At 31.3% G+C, this 21,233-nt stretch overlaps 2 protein-coding genes across 4 annotated transcripts in view; both read right to left on the bottom strand.

Annotated features, from left to right (window-relative positions):
- Positions 1-8: 8 nt before the first annotated feature.
- On the bottom strand, positions 9-2,373 carry Dhps (Deoxyhypusine synthase). Of its 2 annotated transcripts, none has more exons than XM_076541997.1 (8): positions 2,061-2,373; positions 1,770-1,974; positions 1,416-1,690; positions 1,130-1,348; positions 864-1,056; positions 663-766; positions 235-360; positions 9-167 (listed from the first exon to the last, which is right to left on the bottom strand). In XM_076541997.1, exons 2-8 carry the CDS (start codon positions 1,873-1,875, stop codon positions 72-74), a joined length of 1,119 nt encoding a protein of 372 aa, XP_076398112.1. In that variant the 5' UTR covers positions 1,876-1,974; positions 2,061-2,373; the 3' UTR covers positions 9-71. The 2 variants fall into 2 exon arrangements, with proteins under 2 accessions (XP_076398112.1, XP_003705705.1); XM_003705657.3 differs by having other exon boundaries at positions 2,076-2,372.
- A 2,486-nt stretch (positions 2,374-4,859) lies between these two features.
- Positions 4,860-21,233, bottom strand: part of Flo2 (flotillin-2) — a 156,164-nt gene continuing 139,790 nt past the window's right edge. Inside the window, exons 2-8 of one of the 2 annotated variants that reach the window (XM_012290876.2) lie at positions 17,552-17,848; positions 16,549-16,781; positions 15,809-15,928; positions 15,212-15,426; positions 14,482-14,665; positions 13,738-13,884; positions 4,860-12,814 (exon numbers count right to left, since the gene is read on the bottom strand). In XM_012290876.2, coding sequence (XP_012146266.1) covers positions 12,785-12,814; positions 13,738-13,884; positions 14,482-14,665; positions 15,212-15,426; positions 15,809-15,928; positions 16,549-16,781; positions 17,552-17,848 — 1,226 coding nt within the window. In that variant the 3' untranslated portion in view covers positions 4,860-12,784. The remainder of the gene's footprint in view (positions 12,815-13,737; positions 13,885-14,481; positions 14,666-15,211; positions 15,427-15,808; positions 15,929-16,548; positions 16,782-17,551; positions 17,849-21,233) is intronic. The other variant, XM_076528941.1, reaches the window with a different exon arrangement.

The raw sequence follows: 21,233 nt of genomic DNA, 5'->3' as shown, positions 1-21,233 counted from the left end.
GCAATAGATTCTTTCCAACTTTTTAATGAATTCAAATTCATCAGTAAGTACGATTTCAATATTCTAATTTATCAAGTACTTGATGCAGTATTTTCTTTGGAGTAGAAATGTCGAGCAAATGTTTCTCCAACAAGCAATGGAAATACCAAAGATGCTTCTGCATAAACCTGGAATAGTAATTTATTAAATCATGGAATTGATATATATTTAATAGTAGAATAAAATTATTCATACTTTCACGGGGTTTGCATCTATTCGAATTTTGCCCCATGAGACAGCTTCATCCGGACGAGCACCGCTGTCGCTGCCATCGAATTCTGAAGCTGTGTTTATAAAAACAGCGTAGTCAGCTCCGTTTCTCTGGAATAAGGATGATTATTAATTATTCGTGAATTATTTAGTTCTTGTTGATTGAAGTTATTAAACAAATAAGAGTTGTCTTTACACTGAAACTATTAATATTTTTATGGAGTTCTTCATCAATTATATTAACTTAACATTTCTTTAAAGTCCATAGTATTTAATATTAAATAATGAAGTCTATTATAATGCATCCATCATTTAGTTGCTGGAATTACGTTAAGAATAACAAAGGCAAACTCCTGTTTTTTGAGTATTTCTACGTTAATTAAATCATCGAGTATTTTTTCTGAACTCCTTACCATTAGATTTGCATTGCAAATGTGATGTTTTACAACGCCACCGCCAATAATAATCATCCCACTTTTTACTGCCTTCATAGCCATTGTATTCAAACGCCTAAGATCTATAATACAGTAAAGCAAAAGCAATAACACTATTAGTACCTTTATATGAAATTAATATCAAAATCAAAAACGTTTCGTTTTGTAATAAATCAGAACCTGACACTATGTCTATAACTAAGCCTGGATTTCTAAAAGAATGGAAATACATCATGTCACCAAGGCTGCCATCAGTTAAAGCTGGACTGAAAACTGGAATTTTATTTTTTGCAGCCCAGTAATAAATGGATTCTTCATTATTAATTTCTTCACCAAGTTTTGCTATTACTTTAGATGGCGTCCAAAGAGTACCCTAAACGTTATAGTCAAAAATACTTTCTTTCTAAACAGAAAACGTATTTAATTTATTTTCTTTGAATATATACCTTCTCTTTCTGTTCAGCTAACATTGCATCCAATCTGGGCATAACCCAGTCTTCAAACTTGCAATAATTGTCATTTGGTACTAGTAAATTTCCTATCCTGTTAAGACCGTGTTCTCTCAGATTCTTTCCTTGTAAATGAAAATCTCCTATGTATGTTGGGGCTAAACATTTTATTAAATCTTCTTCCACACCACCAGCTGTAGTAACAATGCAATCAACCTGTAATATAAAATAATGTTTAATAAAGCTATGTATTTATATTTTTATGTAACATCTCTTAACTGACCATTTTGTGTTGAACCAGAAACCTTATAGTATCTCGAATCCCACAAGAAGCCATATTAGATGTATACCCTAAAAATACTGTACAAGAAGATTTTCTTTTTATAAAATCATCATCTTCTAATGTATCAAGTTGATCATTTTGAAGAGGAATGTTTCTAGCATTTATCATTTTCTGAATTTCTTCTACTGCTAAGCCAAAGTTCCTTGCTTGAAACCCAGAATATTTATATGTTTCAAACAAAGCATGATAATCGATTCCTTTATTCCAATCATATCCTAAAATAATGCTTTGATAAATATAATTTCATTACCTATTTAGAAGTAGTTTTCTTTTGTTATAGAAGATTTATAATACCTTTGACAACAGGAGTTTCAGCTGGTACGGGAGAACTATGTACTAATACAGCATTTTTAAGATGTTCAGGAACTTGATCATGTGAATTTTCTTTAACGTTACTCATTTTAAAATAATACTTTTGTTTTAATTTTAATTACTTATATTTTATGCCTACTTTACATACAATCTTTTGCATAGTACAATATTTACAAACACATATAACCTAAAAAAATAATGTCTATGGTAGTAATGCAATTTATTTATAACAAGTAATACGATTATATAATTATTTGTTGAATTATTAATTACATAGAGATTATATACCTGTGTTTTTAAAATTTATATAAACTGTTTATCCAGAGAACATAGCTATGACAAGTGTTTTACATTAGCGAATGTAAGCTCTGACATGCGCTTTTGTACATGGTTAGGTTTTACTATTATGCAAATGCTTATTCGTATATGTCTTTAATATTTATTAAAAATAAAATGCATAGCAGCTGCATTTGACATAAAAATCGCCAGTTTATATACATTAAATAATCTTTTATTAAAAAATAACTTCTTGATTAAAAATCACCCGGTTAGGGTTAAATTTACCCGCAAAATTATAATTTTATCAGCGCCATCTAGCGTTTGGTGTTTTGAGGCTGCTCCTGGTAACAGGATTGCAGAAGAGCCAGTAAGTATTCGCTAAAATAAGAGGTTTCCTAATGGAATATACTACCTTATTACGCTTGCGAAAAATTATTAACAATTGGTTACGGGGCGTCCCACTACTTAATAATTAAATGATTAAACAATAATTTAATTAAGTTATGCACTGTATGAAAAGTGGTGAAAATAAAGAATAATTTATCAACAATCATTGGGTATCTATTGTTACCTAACAAATCCAATAGAATAAAAATTTACATATTCGAAAGGGAGAATTTGTATCAAGAGAACATGAGCTTTCGTGGAATTTGACGTCATCAAAATTTCAAGAGGTAGCATCATAGACACCTCTTCATAACTTATGTTTTCCTGATACAAATTTTCAAAATCGGTCGGTGTATAGCTTTCAATATTAATAATTTGTTCAGAGGTACAATTAGAATTCTTCTTGATCGACGACTCAGATAACAGAACACATCTTAGCCGATGACTCCGATGATCACCATAGAGTATAGCAATTATTGAAAATGATACGCATATGAATACATTCAGAGAAAAGGAAACAATTATTTAAAAAACCCGCCACAAATGATGTTAACAGCGCCATCTAACAACAGACTGCTTAACTATGATGTGAAAGTACCGACCGGATTCTGTTGGTAAATAATTGAATACACTACAACAGTAATATACCATCAGCGAAGTTTCTATCGTAGTTCCGCGTATCACTGCTAGATGGCGCTGCGTCGAACCAGCATAAGGGGGCGTTCAGATTAGGCAAATACATGTTAAAGTCGCCTCTTGTGAACGACATTTAATACAGCCCAAGAAAGCAACAGTCCGATTTACGTATTCATCACATTTTCTTACATAACTTACACTTTTCTTCAACTTTTTAAGAGCAAATTAATTGCTACATTATCTTTATTCTTGCCACAGATTTCTATTAGCTTTCTACAAGATCCTGTACTACAGCGCACACTAATATGCACATATTACTATGACAATTCCGTCCTAGAATTAAGTTTTAATAATGCATGTATCCATTAATAAAATATATATAGTTATTTGATGTACAAAAGTGTTTGAAAATAAATATGAATAAAAATTTGTTTTTGCATATTTGTTTACTTATAAATCCAGTCATTCCCATCCTCAGCAATTGCCCCAAATTTTAAAAAATAAAAAATAAAAATAAATATTCCCGGAGCACGATTTTTGAAATTCCACCGACCGCTTTTGGAAATTTGTATCAGGAGAACATAAGTTGCGAGGAGGTATCCTTCGTGCCACATCCTGGAATTTTCGTGACGTCAAATTCCAAGAATTCCCGGGCGGGTTTTTGAAATTCCACTGACTGATTTTGGAAATTTGTATCAGGAGAACATAAGTTCTGAGGAGGTATCCCTCGTGCCACTTCCTGGAATTTTCGTGACGTCAAATTCCAGGAATTCCCGCTCGCGATTTTTGAAATTCCACCGGCCGATTTTGGAAATTTTTATCAGGAGAACATAAGTTCTGAGGAGGTATCCCTCGTGCCACTTCCTGGAATTTTAATGACGTCAAATTCCAAGAATTCCCGGACGGGATTTTTGAAATTCCTCCGACCGATTTTGGAAATTTGTATCAGGAGAACATACGTTCTGAGGAGGTATCCCTCGTGCCACTTCCTGGAATTTTAATGACGTCAAATTCCAAGAATTCCCGGACGGGATTTTTGAAATTCCTCCGACCGATTTTGGAAATTTGTATCAGGAGAACATACGTTCTGAGGAGGTATCCCTCGTGCCACTTCCTGGAATTTTAATGACGTCAAATTCCAAGAATTCCCGGACGGGATTTTTGAAATTCCTCCGACCGATTTTGGAAATTTGTATCAGGAGAACATACGTTCTGAGGAGGTATCCCTCGTGCCACTTCCTGGAATTTTAGTGACGTCAAATTCCAGGAATTCCCGCTCGCGATTTTTGAAATTCCACCGGCCGATTTTGGAAATTTTTATCAGGAGAACATAAGTTCTGAGGAGGTATCCCTCGTGCCACTTCCTGGAATTTTAATGACGTCAAATTCCAAGAATTCCCGGACGGGATTTTTGAAATTCCTCCGACCGATTTTGGAAATTTGTATCAGGAGAACATAAGTTCTGAGGAGGTATCCCTCGTGCCACTTCCTGGAATTTTGTTGACGTCAAATTCCAGGAATTCTCATGTTCTCATGATACAAATTCTCGCCTTCGAATATTTAAGTTTTTATTCTGTTGGGTTTGTCAGGTAACAATAAATACACAATAATTGTTGATCAATTTTTCTTTATTTTCACCACTTTTCATACAGTACATAGTCTCAAAATATCCAAAATTCATCATCTTGATTCACCAATTTGTAAATCTGAAAAGTTATTCAAAGAAATTTGATAGTGTAGGAAATGATAGGTAGAAAAACAAAAGAACAATTCTCAATTTTACAATCCATTTATTAAAAATATGCACTAATTCACATTGCATACGCATGTAGGTCTGTATCTTCGTGTACGTGTGTATGGGTATGTATGTGTGTACGTTATTTATGCGTGTACGTGTGTTCGATTACTTTCAATTAGAATAGAGTATGACACAATCATTAATATTGTCCTCTATCTACGCATTGAGACACTTCTAGCACGTAATTGATTCTCAAAATATACGACACTCTCGTGTCGATCGTTTACAAAAGGCTAGATTCATTTTTTTCTAGATTTAGTTTCGGTAGAATTTGGAATTTCTAACTAGAATCCTGAACGGTTTTATTTCTTCTCATTCTCGCTTTTACGCAGTTTATCTTCTCGCTTTTCCTTTCTCTTTCTTTTCTTTTCTTTCTTTTGGTCGATTTCACAGGCATTCACGTCTGCGAAAGAACACCAGGCTTCCATCTTTTGTGTACATATACATTATACATATACATAGAGACTGAGTATATAGCTATGAATTTTGCGAAAATTTACAATTCAAGATCCATGTTGAACGACGGCGCATACCACGTGTCCTTTTCGCGACGAAATTCTGGCTAAAAATCATGGATACTATTTTTGTATAATAATTATTAAATATTAAAGGTATGTCATGAACTTCATACTATAATTGTCAATCAATATTTTTGGTTTTTAATTCCTGAACAAGGAAAAGAACTATGTAACACTTTTACAGAAACACATACTTGTATTATTTTTCATGGAAACAAGAACACTGAAAAAAAAGTAAAACATTGTTTACCTAATTAAGATTGATCCATGACCTTTAGTCATCGCGATTACACATGATCATCCATAGAATACCACGTACGAGTAAAAGTAATTAACTTAATCAATTGAAGTTCGCCCGTTAGTGTAACGTAAATTACATAATTATTGTTTATATGTCCACATGTATGCATCATGCACGGTCATCACAATTAATTATTACAAACAAAAATACACGAAGTCAAGTTGAAACAATATTATATTAAATATTTTTATAGATAATATTAGAAATTATAAAGTTAATGTAAAATATATATTATTGATCTGTTTTGTAAAGGTACTCTGAATTGCGATTGTATGGCACTTCACACAAACATAGAACCGAATTCTCGAAACTTTCTGCACTCTTTAAAAACGAAAATTATAACACCTCTGTATTTTTATCGCAGTCATTTACAGTTTGATGTTTAATTGTTATGTACATTTTTGTACATACATTTGCGATACATAATGGTTAGCAATAAATTGTTTTAAATACTTCTTTCATAATTACAGTTTTCAATTGCACTTTCTTAAAAAGTTGCAAACTTTTAAAAAAATGTAGTAAAAAATGTATTTTTAGGAAATTAAAAGTCACATAATAAAAAGGATAAGACATCAATAAATTTGTAGATATATCTACAATAATTTTTATGAACACAGTTTTACAATTTATGAACATGATCCATTATGGATGAAATTGTTAAAACAATGGCATCATTCATTGTTCACATTATCCGACTCAAGGAAGACTATGATAAAAAATACAATATTTTAATATCTGCAGAAACTCGAGAATTGGTTCCTTAATAATATTTCAAAAATCATGTATACAGATTTCATTTCTGTATATCGAAGATGATGGTTACAATGCATTAAGAATAACTTATTAAAATTAATAAAAAGTTATCCAATCCTGGAATGTTATGCTTGAGAAAACTTCAGTTGAACCTTTATTAGAAACAAATTCAATCTATATACAATTGTAAATAATATATCTGCACTTATTTGTAAATAATATATGTGCACTTATTTGTAAATATTGCTAAAAATATAACCAAATTTCGCTCTCATTCCTGAAGTTTAAAAAGAATTTTAAATTGAACACTGTTTAATTGCAATTGTAATTGTGATTCAATCACAGAATTGATTACAGATTGTGCGCTAAAGAACATATTTATTGTACACGTCTGGTAAGTTGGAAAAGATTGGTTCGCACTTCCACTAACCAGACATGCACAGTACTATTAATCAAAAGTATCTTCCACAGCAATTTGCAGAAGTAATATGTACATAATATAAAATAGAGATACAATAATAAAAAACAAAGCATATAAAACTTAAAATTGTATAGATTAAATGCATCTTCGATATACAATGACCTTTCATTTTCCACTTTCAATGTAAGATAGAAAACAAAAATGCATATGAAACAGTTTCTTTAAACTTAAATACTAAGCCAAATAAATAATTTCATTTGTTAAAACTGGCAACAAAGGTCCTTTCCATGTTTAATAAAAATAATTTACTTCATTGGTAAAGTTTTTAAATTATTTTGTATATAATAAATTTGTGGCATGTAATAAGTGTATTCAATCATTTCTTTCAAATCATATAAAACATTCAGAACAGTGTTGCCAATTTGAACAGAAAGCAATTACGTTTACAACTTTTGACTTAACTATTTTGGATCACAAAAGAAGAATCCACATATAATTAAAGATCGATTTCATATATTAGTCAGTTAAATAAAAACATTGAGACTTAAATTCCTACGTAAATATTTAAAACGAAACGTTTTCATTGTTAATAAAATATTAACATTTGGTTAGTAAAGTATCAATACAGTGCTCCAGTGTGGAACTCGGGAACATTATGATAAACAAAATATTTTATATCCATTAAAGAAAATACACACACTATCCTTCTCGCAAATCATTTGACCATGTGCTGGTGTGTTGAGATATCACATGTATATGAATTTACACTAGTTTTCAAGAATAGAAGATACCAGAATGCTTTTATTTCATAGAGATTCACAAAGATTGCCTTGGACTTCATATTTAGAAATTTCTTCATTTTGGAATTTTAGACATTAGGAAAAATTAGGACTTTTATTTTTGAATTTTGAGATTTTGTGTTACTGGAATTTTGTAGTTTTGTAAGTTTGGAGTGTTTTAATTTAAAATCCAATCTGAAGGTCCTGAAGTTTCAAAACTTTAACATTTCAATGTTCCAAAATTCTAAAGCCCCAACGTTTTGGAATTTTGAAGTTGTAGAGCAGAAAAATATCACAGTTTTCAAATTCTAAGTCTCCAAAGTCTTCATATATCAAAATTCAAACATTTTAAAGTCCCAAAGTCCAAATTTTTCAAAACTCCAAAGTTGAAAAATTCTGAAGTTCCAAGATAAAGAAATTCAAGAATGTCAACGTCCAAAAGGCCCGAACTTCAAAAATGAAACAAAAAATTCGAAAATTCTACATCACAGCAACACAGGGTCACGTAATCTCAAAATGACAAGACATTATTCATCTGCAATCTTTTGTTCCTTTATCACTCGCTACGCAAAGGTAACCTGTAGTGGTCATAGAAGTAATAACTTGATGGAGTTGAAAGAAGACATTTCCGCGTACTGAAAGCTTGAAGAAACTCTTTCGTTACGTGAATAATGTGAATTGTTTGTTAGAAAACAGTCGAAATTGCATTATAAAATCGTCTACACGTTTACGAACGAGAGAAAGAATTTTATAACTCACACTTTAAATTACAGAAATCCATCGATAATGAATTTTATAGAACTGCACGAAGAACGTCCACATTTTTTTGTTCATTTTCAATAAAATTCAAAGAGCTAGCGATTGCTATTAATCAGTCGTTTTTTTCACGTAGAAAGATGATTACTTTTATGACTCACATTTCTTTTGTTTCATGTTGTTATGCTGTGATTCAACAGATTCGATTACAATTAGCCTAATAATTATATTTTGTTTCTCCTTCCTTTTTGTTCTACTTACAAATCACATTTGTCCTATGCAAATAAATTTTGGTAGTACGTTCACAAAATATCATTGTTTTACACGCATAGAAGTGAAACAAATGAAGATACATTCTGCACAGTGCACTTATAAAAAAAATGGTTTTTATTCGCTTATTCTTTTGAAGAAAATTATATAATGTAGAGGTAAAATCATTTTAGGATTTTGACAGAACAATATGCACGAATTTTTGTCCTCTTAAAATATAGTAAATCCTAAAAAGATTCTTTCCTCTACGTTTCACAGTTTTCTTTAAAAATAATTAGTCACGAAAGAGCGTTTGCGTCAGAATGTAACTTTGAAATATCAAACATTCACCAAAATGAAATATTTTTAAGAATTTTTCAAATTATTTAATTCACACATTTAAGTGAATCGCCTCGTATATCGAAAGATAATTCGACAGAAAAGTTCGAAGAAATTATCGCGTAGACGTTTTTACGACATCGCGAATTTCGAAAGCCCTCGTATTACAGGGTCTACATAATTTATCTACATAACCTCAATTCCTCGACGATGCATAACGACGATTACAATAAATTAATCATTCGATTGATTCATCGTCGAACACGGAATGAAAGTCGAACACACTTTGCGTGAAATTGATTTCGATCGGTATCGGATAATTTGGTGGAACACGTAGACGTCAGTTTTCTTCCCTTTTCTTCTTTCGTAATATCTGAACTTTTGCGGGTCTACAATTATCAGGGGGAAAAGAAAGAAACGAAACAACGGAAAAAAGGAGAACGAACATCTTGAGGCTATCTGAATTTTACATGGCGAGTTCTCGCATTGACTACCCATCGGAAAGGGTGCTAACTTTACTAAAAAATAGCTTATATGTATAAAACATCTGCCTTGACAGCGATAGAACTTTTTACTTCTTCTTTTTGTCCTTTTTTATATAATCTGCATTTTTACAGCACTTCTTATTAATAAAAATACTATATAGACGCGGACCTTGCACTTATGGATTACAATTTCTTCCTTTTCTTAACACTTCATTGTATATAATTTTATTTTCTGTCATCTTGTTTGTACTGTTCTAAATGTACACTTTCCTTTATTTTTTTTTACTTTTTCATCTTTTTTTGGAAAGACTTTTGTTAGCTGACAATAGTTCTTGCATCTCTTTTTATACCTCATAGGTACTTGCATCAGTTTCCTGAAGAAGAGAACGAGAATCTTTTCTTTTTCTTTCAGTTTGAAGATTTGTTGAAGTTTCATATATGACTGTTTTTATGATACATTGATACTTGATACATTAATCACATGTCTCAGCAAATTAAGTTACACAAAAATACTTGAATAGCAGTGTATTTACAGCTGAAGTAGATACAAATTACTTCTGAATAATATTTATACAAAGTGCTATTCATGTACTGTGTAGAAGGTACATTTAAAAATAACTATTTGCAAAGGGTGTATCCTCTAAGATTATTTTTAGGCAGTTTCAATGATCTACCAAAAAAATGTTTTGCACAAGAATCAGCCTTTGTTCAAACACTTTACTACACATTTGCATATTATAAATTTTTCTTCTTAATAAAAAGTTAAAGTCAGGACTTTGACTCTCTCTTCAAAAATCTCTTTTTAGACTTTTATTACATATTACCTTAAATACACAATTATCTCAGTATACAAACATATTTTCTTAGAAAACACACCCTGTATAAGTTACATAAATATTGGTTAGGTTAGGTTTCACATATGACTATTCTGACAGTAACCAGGAAAATTGGAACTTGAAGATATATGTATCTCAAAAGTTACAACAATCTATATGTAACAAAATTTCTGTCTACGCTGAAACAGATTGTGTCAAAGAAGTAGAAGCTAAATATCTCAAATAGTATCAATTATAAAAATCTAAGAAATAAAAACTTTGTGAATCTTATTGAAAATAAACTGCTGAATAAAAAAACAACAGAAATTAAAGTGTCTTCAAAGTCCATGAGTCTCTTTCTTTTCTAGGTGTTCTTCAGCAAGTACCAATATACATCAGGACAGGACAATGGAATTTGTACTCGGCGACGCCTGATGTATGATTATTACCTACAATTTTTTCATTATAATCGTGATTTTGCGCGATGAAATTGTCAATCTCCGAACAAAATAGTACGGGTCTGAAGGGTAACTTGACAGGAGAGCTACTGCGAATCAAATAAAAGATGCAATACAAGAGAATACTTGTTACGCAATAGAAAATACAATCTGGGCGGTGTGACGATACTGTATGTACAAGTTGGCACTTTTTCTTCATTATGGAGTATACAATAATGGTAAATAGAAAGGAATAGGATTGATTCCGATGCGTGGTCAACCGAGAGAATTTCGAATGTGATCACGACGAACGAAGATATTTGAGCGCTTCTTTTTTTATTGATTATAGTCCATGAACATTCAACATCTGTTCTACAAGTAGAATTAGTATGATATTTATTCAAAGTCAAACATTGAAACGGTTGAAGAATATAGTATTTATAATAAATGCAGTTATCTTTAATAAATGCAAGAGACTTGTCATTTCCTTTATATAACAAAAAATGATACAAATATGTCTCACATCTGTCTGTTTATGCGTGAAAGTATTTGAATAATAAATACTCTGCGAAGTTTTTAATATGGAATCATGTCAATAGCCAACTGGAAGACTTAAATTAAAATACACTGTACAATTAGAAATATTCTGATTGTACAAGAAATGAATTGTATACAGAAATGAATTACATAATTCTGGAATATCTCTGCACCCTTTAACAGATCTGAAATATTTCATAAAGTATTCATTCTTCAAATATCTAAATACATTTCCTACAGACAAAATTAACAGCAACAAGAACCAATTTGTATAGAGAAAAATTTTCTAAAACAAATTATATCTTGTATCTTTGAATAAACTTTGAATAAGCTTGATACTGAGGGGAACTATGCACATTTCAGTTACGTTAAAAAAATACCTCATTGTAAATATATTTTTATGAACAATTTATCTAATTTATAACATTCAAAATTATGGTCATTTGCTTTCAGAAATAGCCATAACTGAAGACTTTATACCAAAAGAACCAGTCAGTTCCAAAGAACCCATTTATCATTTTCCAAAAGAATATTTCTGATAAGTATTATAGTTTTTTTTTGGATATTCTTTGCTTTCTTATAGTTTACTTATTGTATGATTTGTATTTATATTAGACAAATCTTTGAATCACTTTTTAGGTTAACCGACTGGGTCATCTGGATCGTATTATACATATAAAACACTGTAGTTATAGTTATAAAGCACTCTTTCAGCTCGTTCGCCGCGTCTCATTCTAAGCAAGTTAGAAACCTCAGCTGCTATTATACACACGCTACTACGAGTATGTACAACCACCTACGGACAGTTGACTTCCACGTCGCCTACTCCGCACGAACGTTCACCACCTCTCCTCTCCCTTTCGTTAAGTTACTTACTTATGTTGAACACAATGATCGAGAGTTTTCAATCACAATAGACTCGCAAATGTAACGGCATACATTCACTACGAGCTGGATCCCCGGTTCAGGTGAACCAGCGGCGAATCGTTAAATTTTTATACCTTGTCGCTGCTCGTGCCGATTTGCTTTGCCATCCTCTGATCTTCCTTTCAAGATGCGTTCCGGGCTGCGTCGTTTAAAGTTCGATCGACGGGAAACGTCGGTTTACCCGAAGAAGAAGACAGGTCGACTCTGTACACTCAAGGTTTCTCGAATAGAAACGTGCACGAATGATCAGGGTCGAAGTTGAAATCGTCGGTGTGCGTTCTTTATGATCGTCGAGGTGGACCGCAATCGCAAATGGTACCGGAGTTTGGACACGATCGATTTTTAAATTCGACGCGCAACCGGCGGAGGCATGACCGATCTGACCATTTGTGTTGAGCGTCACTTCATCTACGTTTGAGGTAGAATAATTCGGGAAAGAGAAAAAAGTGGAGTGTCACCGGAGGATGATGATGAGAGTAGCGGGGAAACCTTTGGCAGTATAGAGTTTTCTTTTTTTCTACAGCCGATTCCTAATGTCCGATCGCCTGGTCGCCGTTCTTCCCTCTTGCATCGTCCACCATTACTTCGCGCCTGGTATCTTTCCTAACACCTGAAAATAATAAGCGCAATAAGAAAACTTACACGATATCAAAGACATACTCTTATGTACGTGACCATTTTTAATAATTTCACGGTGGCGTGGATTAACATCAGCTGTAATCTTGATATACATATAAATAAGCATGATAGAGTTAAATTTAACTTTGTTCAAATTCAATATACATTTCTCTACTTGTGTATTATATCTGCGTTAAACCTTGTACATTATATTTCTGAGGAAAAGGTTAGTGTTTAAGTACATCATCATTAATATTACCACTAAAATTGATATTTTTATTGATTTGATTGAGCCAGTGAATATCCACGCCTCTTGATTCTCAATGAAAATGTTAATATAAACAAAACAATTTGTAAGGTATAGTACAGATAAATCTCGCTTGAGGGGCTACAAAGGCGTGTTTTTCAAAAGCAATATAATGCTGAGAGCAGAACTAGTTATGCAAGTTACTTATAGTAATTATAATTGTAAATGACTAATAATTTGATCACATATTCTACTGTACATGTAAGGATATAGATTCGCTTTTTTAAATAAGTTAGTGATACTTTAACTGAAATATAGTGCTCGATAATTCTATGCATTCTAAAGGCAATACTAGGAATTATCAAGCATTAGCGTGTGCATTTTGTACAGCGTATTTTTTTATGTAACAAATATTGAATAATTATTATTTATTGTAATCAATCTCTACACTCCTAACAATTAGAAGAATTGATAGTAATGAGTAGTAGATCAATCACTATGTAAGAAGAAGTGCGCAATATGAAACAGGGAATTATACAGCGGTTAATTAACGAGCGTCTACTGTACACTATTCCTTATTTCAGAGTTTTATTCAAATGTACGGCGCTTTCAGCACCAAAATCTAATTGTATACACTTTCTAGGAGGTCGAACACCTCTCCAACATACTTTTGAAAGATCTACACCAGTCAGTGCTTGAACAGCTGGAGGTACTTGCCCCACAAGGCGTGTAATTTCTCCACTAGTCGAATCGTTTCCACCCAGAAGAACAATTTCCTCCGTTCTCGCCAATGGTGCTGCAACTTCCGCGGCAATCTGTAAAGAAATAATAGCATGCGTGAATGAGTAATACTCTCTTTAATATTTATTTAGGTTACAGAAACTTTTGAGGAAACTCGATATAAACTTATAAGGTTAACGAATACACTCAACAGATAATTTTAGTGATAATAATATTTAATTAATTCAGTGATAATAGTACTGTTTAATTTATGGATAACAATGATGTTTAAATTACTAGCCTTAGTCTTATCTTGAGTACGTAATTAATTCAAATGAAATCACTTGACGTGTTATTATTTGCACCAATTAACATTGTAATTATACAATTCTGTTATGTTTGAAATTGGTGGTATTTAGGAAAATGTGACTTTGAAACTTTATCGGTATTGACGTAAATAACTAAAAAATCTTTTAATACAGTATTCAGGGGAAACCCAATAACATTCATTTTTTTCCTGTAACCATGCAAATGTCACAAGATAGTAACAGTTAAATAATCCTTGCCCCACTTTTTTCTGGGATTACCGCAAATGATACAAAAACGATAGATGCTTTCAGGCTGTACATATTATTGAAATGCATATACTTGTTTGTGGAACTGTACCATATTGAAAGAGGGACTTTTTTTACCTTTGGCAGAGCGGTCAGAGCGATGTTTAGAATAGCAGCTTCACCATATTTCTTGTACACCATGGCTTTCATCCGCATACGTTCAGCCTCCGACACTCCAACCGCCTCTAAAGCTTGAGCCTCGGCTTCTCCGATCAATCGAATCCTCTCAGCTTCAGCTTCGGCCGCGTTCACGGTCTGCGTCCTAAAAACGATGAAACCAGTTAAAACACGCCGATGCTAGAAATAGCAAAGAAACCAATTGATTTATTCCCGATGCCAGCTAATTCTGCCCTGATTTGCTTTTTCTAAGTGAACACTGCTGGGTGTTCATTCGATAGATTGGCTCTTAACCCATTGACCTTTTATGGTCCTCTCTAAACACGAGAATATAGGGTGTCTCAAAAGTTATCTTCTTTCTACTTTTTAAATTACTTTTGCAAACAATACGAATACTATTATAATAGTAATAACATATAATAATAAAATGAAATAATATATAATTTTGTTAAGTAATAAAATAACATATAAATAATATATGAATATTTAAATATAACTATATAACAATGTTACTAATAATAATATAATATATTCTTTTTATATAAATATATTTATATATTATTTATGTGTTATTTGCATGTAACATTAAATAAAAAAAGCTGATGTTATTCTATCTTTAAAATCAACTCCTCCAATAAAAAGACGAATTTACATAAATATTTGTAATGCAGTCATTATTCATTTGAATTACCTCTTTCCTTCGGCCACTTTGCCAATTTTGTAATGTTCAGCTTCAGCCGGAAGTCGCACTGTACTCTGCAGCTCGTGTTCCTTTCGACGAACTTCCTGTTCCTCTACTTCGATCTGTTTACGCCTCTCTACAACCTCGATTTGGATCTCCTCGTTTCGTATCCGTTGTCTGATCTTCGCTGCTTGAAGCTCGTAGGCTAATTGAGCTTCGGCTTTCTAGAAGTCAAACAATTTTTATGCGTTTTAGTTAATTCAACATTGACTTTCAATATTTTTCAGAATGGTGATAATATAAAGAAGATCTATTTCATATTTGATATTAGAACAGGTATAGAAAAGGAGCACAAGAAAATTAAATTTATATTAAGATAAAATTATTATAAAATTATCATAAAAAATTATTATAACATTATCATAAAATTATTATAAAATTATATTAAAGGGATGGTGAACTTTTACACAGAAATTTATTAAAAACAGAGTTGATGAATTTTTTAAGCAGTTCTTAAGACAGCAAGAATAAAAAATATATTGTCGTTAAATATTAGAAAAATTAATGTTATATATAATAAAATATATTACGAAAATATCAATGTACCGCTGTGTTCACTTCTTGGTCAAAGTTTGCCTTCTGAAGTTGGAAGAGTCTGGCATTGTCCTCGATTTTTGTGTCGGTGTTATATTTTATGTCCATCGCTGCCTTCTCGCATTCTGCCTCCTAGAAGATCAATATAATGTATCGATTAATATAAAGAACAAGTAATTACTCGCATACAACAATCTCGAATTCTATCATTTTTAAATTCATTAACAATGTAACAATTCTTTGTTCATACTTGAAGTTTGTATAAAACATTTATTAATTCAAATATTCAAAAATTCATAAGCCTTCAAATTTTTCGAGCGACAGTACAAGTTTTTGAATGAACGAATCTTCGAATTTTTGCATTCACAAATAAATTTATAAATCTCCTAATTTTTAAATTCATAAACTTTCAAATTTACAAATTTAGCAACCTATAAACTTCCAAATACCAAAATGCACAAATTTTGGAATTCTAAAATTCAAAAATTTTCTACTTCCAATTTTCAAATTGAGTATCAAAAAATTTGTCAAACCCTCAAATTAGTAGAACAGAAAAAGTAACAAAATTTTGTAGTACTTCACGTTAAAAAATTATAGTTATGTTAAAAAATTAACACAATTTGTGTTAGTGGAATTTAAATGATAAAATTCAATTGTGTTGAGTATATGACACATTTATTTTGGGAAACACCCTGTAGATTTCTGGGGATTGATTTACTTTGCAGACATTTGCGTAGAAATTACAAACGTACCCGGATTCCGGCGTCGCGGTTCGCCTCGGCGACGCCAACATCGGCGTCTCGTTTTACCGCTGCTGTTTGAGCTTTGCCGAGCGACGCCAAGTATTGAACGTCGTCGTAGACATCTTTTATCGTAAATGACAAGATCTCGATGCCCATCCGACCAACATCCGGGGCGGCAACCTCCCTTACGAGCGTTGCAAATTGGTCTCGATCCTTGTATACTTCCTCCACCGAGAGTGTTCCTAAATAGTTTCATCAATTTTATCAGTACAAACTCGTTTATCACTAAATTAATTAACAGTGAACCTACAGATACGTAATTAGCAATCGCCTTGTAATTAAACATCAAGTTAAAAATATTTAATTATGTGACATATATAAAACATATATATAGAAAAGTTTGCTAAAATTTGAATAAAATTACATGAGATTTGAAATAGAACAAAAAATAAGTTTCCTCAAAATTTGAGTAGAATTACATTAGTCTTAAAATTGAACAAAAAATAAAAGTTTTCTCAAAATTTGAATAAAATTACGTTAGTCTTAAAATTCAACAAAAAATAAGTTTCTTCAAAATTTGAATAGAATTACATTAGACTTAAAATTGAACAAAAAATAAGTTTCCTTAAACTTTGAGTAGAATTACATTAGTCTTAAAATTGAACAAAAAATAAAAATTTTTTCAAAAGCTAAATAGAAGTATATAACTCTTCAATGAACATAAAATCAAGTAAAAATAAAAACATCAAGTTTATATAATTGATTGATAATTTCATCAATACATTGCAATATACCGGGTGGCCAAGATAAAAGAGGATCAGTATGAATACAAAAGTACAAATACAGAAAAGTAAATTGCTAATGTCCTCTTTTATCTGAGACTCCCTGCATAAGAATAATTACACGTCCTAACATCCACACTGGTCTGCAACCTGACATCCACACACCAAAAAAATCTAACAACGAATTCACTCTCAATAGCAATAAAAATATTAAAAAATCTGACACTAACCTAAAATTGCACGGAGATGTCCTTCCAAGGTGGATAGAATCGTCGACTTAATTTCGTGAACGCTTTTCCCTAGAAATTGTTCACTGGCAGTGTGTAGAAGCTCGTCAGCCTTCATAATCTTGCATTGCGCCACCCCCGTGACAGTCAAAGGCACACCCTGGGCGGTTTCCACATTTTCGCAAACGGGATTCAAGGTCATTACTTCGAGAGACAGTCGTTGGACATCGGTGACGAACCACCAGGTGAATGCGTAACCACCCACGATGGTTCTCTTTTTCATGGACCCGCAACATCCTCCTGTAATGGCGCAAAAATAACAAAATTTAAAAATCTGTAATTTATGTATTAGAAGTGCAAACAAGATATGTAGATGAATATTAGATGTCTGAGTTTCTTTGTGACGTAAGAATTATTTGCTGATATATCAGTTGCAAAATAAATCAATTAGTTTAAGTAAATAAAATTTGTAGAATTGTTAAGAAGAATACATGTTTTATGGTTCAAGTAAAAAAATCAAAAGTATGTACATTTAATTAGGTACAAATATATATAGAGGTATATATTACAAATATATAGAGTGGATGTATATTTTAATATACAAATTGATGCGTAAGCTGATGTATATGACCGATAATTAATTTTTTTAATTGAATGATAATTAATTATTTCAACCATAGTCAAATTTGAGACTGAAAAATTGTTAATTATTTTTAGTAAACTCAAATGGGATTGAACGATCGTTAATTATTTTAATCATAACCAAATTTGAGACTGAACGACTATTAATTATTTTAATCATAACCAGATGAGATTGAACGATCATTAATTACTTCAACCATAACCAGATGAGACTGAACGACTATTAATTATTTTAATCATAACCAGATGAGTTTGAACGATCATTAATTACTTTAACCATAACCAAATGAGTTTGAACGATCCTTAACTACTTTAACTATAACCAAATTTGAGTCTGAACGATCGTCACTTATTTTAACAATAAGCAAATTTGAGATAGTACAATAATTAATTATTTTGACCACAATCAAATGAGTTTGAACGATCCTTAATTACTTTAACTATAACCAAATTTGAGTCTGAACGATCGTTACTATTTTAACAATAAACAAATTTGAGATAGTACAATAATTAATTATTTTAATCATAATCAAATTTGAGTCTGAACGATCGTTACCTATTTTAACAATAAACAAATTTGAGATAGTACAATAATTAATTATTTTAACCATAACCAAATGAGATTGAACGATCCTTAATTACTTTAACTATAACCAAATTTGAGTTTGAACTATCGTCACTTATTTTAACAATAAAATTTGAGATAGTACAATAATTAATTATTTTAACCACAATCTTTGAGACTGAAAGATCGCCGCTTAATTTTAATTATAACAAAGTTTGAAACAGAAAGATGGTTGATTATTTTGAGCATAAGCAAATTTGAGATGGAAGGACCGTTCACATCGATACAAGAGCGCAATGGTGTTGCAACGGTAAGTAGGTCGTTCCCATATAGCGGACAACGTGGTTCTTTACCGTAACACCGTTCGATGACGTCAAAAAGATGATTCCTCGAACACCTGCTTTCGTTCACCACGAACGTGACGCGTCTCACGTAATTTGTGTTCATCGATTTTGAAAGCGATCACGCACATTTTGACGCATTTCAATTGCGAACGAGTCTCTCGTACCGACACGGTTCCATTCTACCAGATAGAACACGAAATTCACCGGGAAAACATGATTAAAGAGCGGAGAAAAAGCATGTCCGAATTTTTCGAATCTTTCGAGAATAATTTGAAACGTGTGGCTATATGGAATAACGGATAATTTTGATTATTTTGTTGTAGTGAGTAATGATAACAATTGGGATAATTAATTAGATAGATTTCCTTTTAAATGTCGGAGTTTTTAAATTTCTAAATTTCTTTCTAAACATGTGTTTCTAAGTTTCTATATCAAATAATTCAAGTGAAATTAAAACAATTTCAATTTCAAAGTGCGTAATAATTTCGCAAAATTATTATTTATGAGCTTTCTAGCGAACTGTATAAAATCAATAATGTAAAATCCGCATTGCTAATATCAATACCAAATCAATTTTTGGTATCATAAATTATATCTTTGTGATTTTAGGTTCCAAGTCCATTATTGATACTTGATGATATCTTATTGATATAAGTTTCAGTAAATATTATGTAAAATTTAAGCAAACATCTCTCCTTTCATCACTAAACATTTGCACTCAATTTCTAATAAAATACTCTACACTTTTACTGTTAAGACACAGTAAATAGTTATACACAGTAAACCTCTAACGTATCTGCAAACACAGTCCCTCTAATACCAATCACCGTTGCGTAAAGGTTCAAGCATTGAATTAATTTGATCGCAGAGCAGTTTTAGTTAGAGAGTGAGTAGAATATCGGAAGAATGTCGTAAACGGTATTTGAATTACCGTAACTCCTGAGCAAAACATTCTTGAATATCATTCACACATTCCGAACACGCTTTATCTACATCACTCGTTGTCTCTACAAAGTTTACGAACAGTTTAACAAACTTCTCGAAGGAATTTAAACTTTTTCTTGAGACAATGGAATTTTTTAAATTCCACAGATATTTGATAAATATTTTTGTTCATTTTTAATCTTTAACTGAAATGGCAATAAAATAGTAAGGAATTTTTATTATGATAATATAAATGAAGAAATGGTAATGAATTTTTATGTTGATAATATAAATGAAGAAATAGCAATGAATTTTTATGTTGACAATATAAATGAAGAAATATTAATGAATTTTTATGTTGACAATATAAATGAAGAAATATTAATGAATTTTTATGTTGACAATATAGATGAAGAAATATTAATGAATTTTAATGTTGATAATATAAATGAAGAAATAGCAATGAACTTTTATGTTGATAATATAAATGAAGAAATGATAATGAATTTTTATGTTGATAATATAAATGAAGACATGGTAATGAACTTTTATGTTGATAATATAAATGAAGAAATGATAATGAATTTTTATGTTGATAATATAAATGAAGAAATGGTAATGAACTTTTATGTTGATAATATAAATGAAGAAATGATAATGAATTTTTAGGTTGATAATATAAATGAAGAAATGATAATGAATTTTTAGGTTGATAATATAAATGAAGAAATGGTAATGAATTTTTATGTTCATAATATAAATGAAGAAATAGCAATGAATTTTTAAGTTGATAATATAAATGGAAAAATATTAATGCCTTTTTATGTTGATAATATAAATGAAGAAATAGTAATGAATTTTCATGTGGATAATATAAATGAAAAAGTAACAATGAATTTTTATGTTGATAATGTGGAGACGAACGTTGTGGAAATGAGCTACCTATGTTCACAGTACATAGTTCCCACAAAATTAATAGGTGTTAAACAACTGCAGTGCCAAAATGATAGGACGATCGATATATTTGTGTATATCGTATAATGTAACAAGATATATATACATTGTACCAAGCAAAATGAAGTCTATGAAGTGAGCAGGTCGATGAAGCAAAGACAGAGATGAACCTCGAAAGAGTAAGCTAACAATTCATAGTACTCAGCTCCCACAAAATGTATAGCTATCAGATAACTATGTATAGCTATAATTATGT

Source organism: Megachile rotundata, chromosome 2, assembly GCF_050947335.1.
Source record: "Megachile rotundata isolate GNS110a chromosome 2, iyMegRotu1, whole genome shotgun sequence".
Classification (NCBI taxonomy): domain Eukaryota; kingdom Metazoa; phylum Arthropoda; class Insecta; order Hymenoptera; family Megachilidae; genus Megachile; species Megachile rotundata.
This window is presented reverse-complemented; position numbering and strand designations above follow the sequence as displayed.